This window comes from Octopus bimaculoides, chromosome 7 (assembly GCF_001194135.2).
Source record: "Octopus bimaculoides isolate UCB-OBI-ISO-001 chromosome 7, ASM119413v2, whole genome shotgun sequence".
Lineage (NCBI taxonomy): Eukaryota > Metazoa > Mollusca > Cephalopoda > Octopoda > Octopodidae > Octopus > Octopus bimaculoides.
In genome coordinates, this window is record NC_068987.1 from 25,993,257 (window position 1) to 25,999,084 (window position 5,828).

The window sequence follows — 5,828 nt, forward strand, 5'->3', positions numbered from 1 at the left end:
ATATATATATATATATATATATATATATATATATATATATATATACATATATAATTTCATATTATGGTCTGTATTTGAGTAATGCTTTTTTTCTGAAACATATGTACATAGAGTTTTAATAGCTGGTTATTAGTGTTGCCACACCTAAGTAAAATGTATAAATATGGGTGTGGGTGTTATTGCTTGTATTACAATAATAGTCATTATTATTGTTTTTTTCTTTCATTTAGTTCTGAAGCCAATGACCTAGCCCTACGCCTTGCTCGCAGTTACACAGAATCAAATGAAGTTATTACGTTAGATCAGTAAGTATACTACAAACCTATTTTAACTATTCATTTTTAATTAGACAGTCTCTCTTTCTCCCTCCCTCTTTCTCTTCCTGTTCCTCTTTCTCTCTTTCAGATAGAAGCAATTATTGAGGTATCAAATAACTAGACCAGGTCAGGAAAGTTATGGAGAAAGGTTTTAGCTCAGTTGACTAGGGAAAGAATTACAATTGAAATGCAGTTTGGTATTGTACTGGGGAGAAATACTACTGATGCCATCTTCTTAATAAGATGACTGCAGGAGAAGTATTTGGCTAAAAGTAAACCATTGTTTTAAACCATTGCAATCATTGACCTGGAGAAAGCCTTTGACAGAGTCCTTTACTTTGTGATCTGAGGAATTTAGAAGAAGACACATTGCTTATGAGAACCATGCAAGCCATGTACAGTGGGGCTGTCTATAAGGTGAGAGTCAGCCAATAAGTGCAGTAATGAATTTAGTTTTTCAGGTATAGTTGACAAATATCTGTCAAATGCAAATAATGTAAATAATGCCAAGCCATGTCAAGAAACACAGGCATGTAGTTTTGCAGTGGATTGCTAGCAAACAATACCTGCTGCATAAGCAGTAAGGCTTTTGTTTACAGTCAGTGAGCACATGTGGAGATGAGGAAAAATATGAAGTCACTCACTCAAACTTGTGTGTACACATGCTCACAGGCAGAGAGAGGTGAGGTTCTGCTTTAGTTTCTGTCAAAGGAATTGGCTGACTGATAGCTTTAATAGACGACCTCAGTCAACAGCATCCACGCAGTGGAACTGAACCCCAAGCCATGTGGTTCTGAAGTGAATTTCTTAACTATAGAGCCATGCCTGTATCTTTACATATGTGTGTGTGTGTGTGTGTGTGTGTGCGCGCATACACATGTATACAATACTAATCATATATACAGTACTAACACTTACCATATTGGTGCTGTGCATGGAAATAGGGTAGTCAGGTGAGAACATTTGGCCATATGCAAGAACCTCTCGACCATCATCAAAAGATTGCACAAACTCTCTTCCTTTCAGGTGCAGAAAACAGACATCAAACAACCTTTCCATCACCAGAAAGCCCCTACTTCATGACAAGTGCAAAACCTAAGGGATGCCACCATGAACATTGGCATGATGAAAGGTAGTCTGGAGAGGCAAGTTGATGTGTGCTGTGTACAAGAGGTAAGATAGAGAGAAGCCTCAGCTCGGCTTTTCACATGCAAGGAACACAGTTACAAACTCTTTGGGGCAGGTAACAATATTAAGTCAGGTGGAGTAGGCAGTTTGTTGGCAGAGAAATTGAAGTAATTGAGGTATTGAGAATAAGTGATCGGATAATTAAGCTTAGAAAAGTTATAGGTCACATGATATTTACAGCGATCATTGCATGAGCAAAACAGTTAGGAATTAAAAGATCATTTCAGAATACCTCAATAACAAATCATATCAACCTCATTATCACAGCAGTTGACTTTACCCCTGTTGCATTTAAAATGGCCATTTCAGCCCAAATATTCTATGTTCAAACCAGTCAGCTTTGGTCTTTCACACTTGCCCTACAATTTCATTCTAAAAATAAACAATCACATTATCAAAGCCTTGAATCTACGAGATAGTATATAATTAATTCAAAACAATGTGAATAAGTAAGTATTACATTTGACAGCGTAGTCTGAATGCTAATGGATGAATGGGTTTGGTAATACCTTGACATGCATGAAATCTGTAGATATGTTACAAGGAATGAAGAGAAGTTAAGGCTCTGGCAGTTATGTAGAGCAAATGGTCTAACCTGTTATAAAACTAACTTCAGGAATCATGATAGCCACCTAATCACCTAATAAACACCCAAGCTAGACTTTACACACACCAGGAAACAAAGTAGATAGATGGCTGTGTGTAGAGACATTAGGAAATGTGCTAGTTGGACTCAAAGATACAATGCAACCTGAAGAAGGAAGGTATACAAGCTGAAAGCTCCCTTAAACAGACGTTAGGTCAAAGAAGTATTTCGTGACACATATGATGAAAAGAAGGAGAAAGAGACTTGTGATGCAAAGGACAACTGGAACTTTCTATAAAACAACCTACTGAAAGCCACACACTTAATCGGTAATTAAAGCAAGGTTTTACCCAGACGGAAGATGATATGGTTATGGAATGGTATTGTATATAGAGTCATAGAAGCAAAGAACAAGTCCAGAGAGAAAAGATGGGAGGGGGGCAAAGAGCAGTATCTGGCTACCAGAAGAAATAGATGTCTGGTACATTTAGAAATGGGAGAAACTGAGAGTAAGAACATTACCAATGTTCTAAGGTGCTAGGATTGTAAGGTAATGTGTGAGAGAAAATTGACATTGGAAAGAAGTGTGAAGAATAGTAACAGCACACTTGGAGAGAGAGGCTGAGATTTAGAGGTTTGATTATGTGCTGCAACAAGAAGAGCAAAAGTATTGTTGATTGTGAGATATTGTGCCAACACTAACCAAGGCATTATTAAAGAAAGTGTGTATGGAGTAATAGTGGTCCACTTGCCATTACGAAGAAAGAAAAAATATGAAAATGTTACTACAAGAGGTTCCTGATTGTGGAGAATGCAGGGGAGGTAGGATCTAATACAAGTTGACCAAACAGAAAGTCCAACTGTTCAAGTCTACAGCTATATGGTTGAAAATGAAATTAAAGATATGAAGGTTGTGAAAGTGAAAACAGCTGGATCATCAGGGTTAGCCTCTGAAATATATTCTGAAAATATGTGGTGAAGTAGGACAGCAGCCAAAACAGTTCTCATTCTTCAAACAACTTACAAGGATGCTGCTATGAGCAAAACATAGGTTCATGAGTGGTTTTCACATTTTAGGAATGGTAACTTGTCACTTGAAGACCAACTTCATCTAGGGTGCCTGTTGACCTCCTGAATGAATGAAGACATCACGAAAATTCACGAACTGATGTTGGAGGACAATCACTGAACAATTGATGAACTTGTTGATACTGGTGTGTCTTGAAGCTCCTGCCATTACGAAGAAAGAAAAAATATGAAAATTTTACTATAAGAGGTTCCTGATAGTGGAGAATGCAGGAGAGGAAGGAGTGAACACAAGTTGACCAAACAGAAAGTCCAACTGTTCAAGTCTACAGCGACATGGTTGAAAATGAAATTAAAGATATGAAGGTTGTGAAAGTGAAAACAGCTGGATCATCAGGGTTTGCCTCTGAAATATATTCTGAAAATATGTGGTGAAGTAGGACACATGCTAGTTATTCACATGGTAAACGAGGTCATAGAGGAAGATTTTCTTCTATTTGATTGACGTAGCAGTTTAATTTACAACTATTACAAAGGCAAAGGAAGTTTTCTGGTGGCAAACAACCTATATGAGATCAAATTGTGGGAATCCAGTAGTGAAAGGAACAGAGTTAAAGCAAACACACCCATGCACTCTGACGCATGTATACCTGAATGCTGCTTTTGGCCAGATATACACACACATCTACATACCTACCTACCTACCTACCTACCTACCTACCTACCTACCTACCTGCCTGCCTGCCTGAAATGTTCTCTGTGGGACAAGTCTGATGTAGTTCAGGCTTCTACCACTAGGAGTTACTTGATGTGACCCTCAGGCATCAGTCTGCTAACTGGCATTGTTGAGTGGAGACAAACTGCCACGTGGTGCATCTTTGTTTTGCAGTGCTTCTCACTTGTTCACTGATTTTTGCGATGGCTGAAACAAAGGGACAGTGTGCTTCCATGAAATTCTGTTTTCTGCTGGGGAAAACGGCAGCCAAAACAGTTCTCATGCTTCAAACAACTTTCAAGGATGCTGCTATGTGCAAAACATAGGTTCACGAGTGGTTTTCACACTTTAGGAATGGTGACTTGTCACTTGAAGACCAACTTCATCCAGGGTGCCTGTTGACCTCCTGAATGAATGAAAACATCACGAAAATTCATGAACTGATGTTGGAGGACAATCACTGAAAAATTGATGAACTTGTTGATATGACTGGTGTTTCTTGGAGCTCCTGCCAACGAATTTTAAGTGAGGAATTGCGAATGAAAAAAGTTGCAGTAAAATTCATGCCTCACTTGCTCTCGGAAGATCAAAAGCAGTCACGACTGAATGCATGTCATGAACTGAAAGAACAGTTGGAAATTGATCTAGACTTTTTTAAAAGGTCATCACTGGTCGCAAAAGCTGCTGCTATGGTTATGACTTGGAAACAAAGCAGCATTCAAGTTAGTGGAAGCATTTGATGTCACCATGCCCCCCCCCCCAAAGTGCGCCAAGTGAAGTCCAGTGTCAAGGCGATGCTGTTTTGTTCATCAATGCGAAAGGAATTGTCCACACAGTATTTGTCTCTCCCGGTCAAACTGTTAACCAGACAATTTGTTCAGCAGTTCTGAAGCATTTGCGAGATACATCATCATCATCGTTTAACGTCCACTTTCCATGCTAGCATGGGTTGGACGATTTGACTGAGGACTGGTGGAACCCGAAGGCTACACCAGGCTCCAATCTGATTTGACAGAGTTTCTACAGCTGGATGCCCTTCCTAACGCCAACCACTCCGAGAGTGTAGTAGGTGCTTTTGCGTGTCACCCGCACGAAGGCCAGTGAGGCGATACTGGCAACGGCCACGCTCAAAATGGTATACAACAAGATGAAAATGCTCCGACCAGTGGCAAAGTAGAGAGTGGTGGTTTCATCATGACAATTCACCTTTGCGCACTGTCTTGAATGTGAGACAAAACGTGTCTGGACCAATGCATTGCTTCAAATGGAGAATACTTTGATGGCAATAAAAGTGTAAACATGTAAAACCACTAAGTGAATAAAATAATATTACAAAATTCCAGTTTCTTTTGGGCACCCTCTCGTAGATATATACAGGGTACATTAATTTTTTGAGGTCATTTGTATGAATGTAGAGAAAGATGTATAGCACATCAAAGGAAAGCTCCATTAGAAAACAAATTTGTACAAATAATCTTGAGAATCCTTTTATCTCACCTATTCTGTAAACCCACCATTAACATCAATGGCTGCTTCAATATGGGCTCAGAAGCATTGACATATCTGAATCTGATGATACTTATCAATTTTGGACATAGAGTTGGTTATGGCAGACCTGAAAGATTGCATGATGTTATGATGTTAAGGCTGTTGATTGATTGATCTCCCAACTATTCCCCATATGTAATAGTCCAATGGATTGAGATCTGGTGAGCTAGGAGGCCATGTGTGTGGGAGAACAGGATCACGGAGATTGGTATGCATTCATGCATGTGTTGTCCTAGCATTATGAGACAGCACAGAGTCTTGTTAGAAGATGTCCGATCTTCTGTCTCTTGAACATACACACATATCAGTGCATAAACATGCGTTTACAAATCCATACACATATACACACATACATAGATGCGTCTACATACATATGTAAATGCTCGCATACATAAATACATAAACACATATATATCATGAACTTCATAACCTATATATATATATATAT

General features: G+C 38.9%; 1 protein-coding gene across 2 annotated transcripts in view; it reads left to right on the forward strand.

Moving 5' to 3' along the window:
• Window positions 1–5,828, forward strand: part of LOC106873832 (ethanolamine-phosphate phospho-lyase) — a 36,557-nt gene that overhangs the window by 1,193 nt on the left and 29,536 nt on the right. Inside the window, exons 1-2 of one of the 2 annotated variants that reach the window (XM_052969405.1) lie at window positions 231–305; window positions 1,344–1,490. In XM_052969405.1, the coding sequence (XP_052825365.1) occupies window positions 1,471–1,490 (20 nt within the window). In that variant the 5' untranslated portion in view covers window positions 231–305; window positions 1,344–1,470. Of the gene's footprint in view, window positions 1–230; window positions 306–1,343; window positions 1,491–5,828 lie in introns of those variants that run through there. The other variant, XM_014921340.2, reaches the window with a different exon arrangement.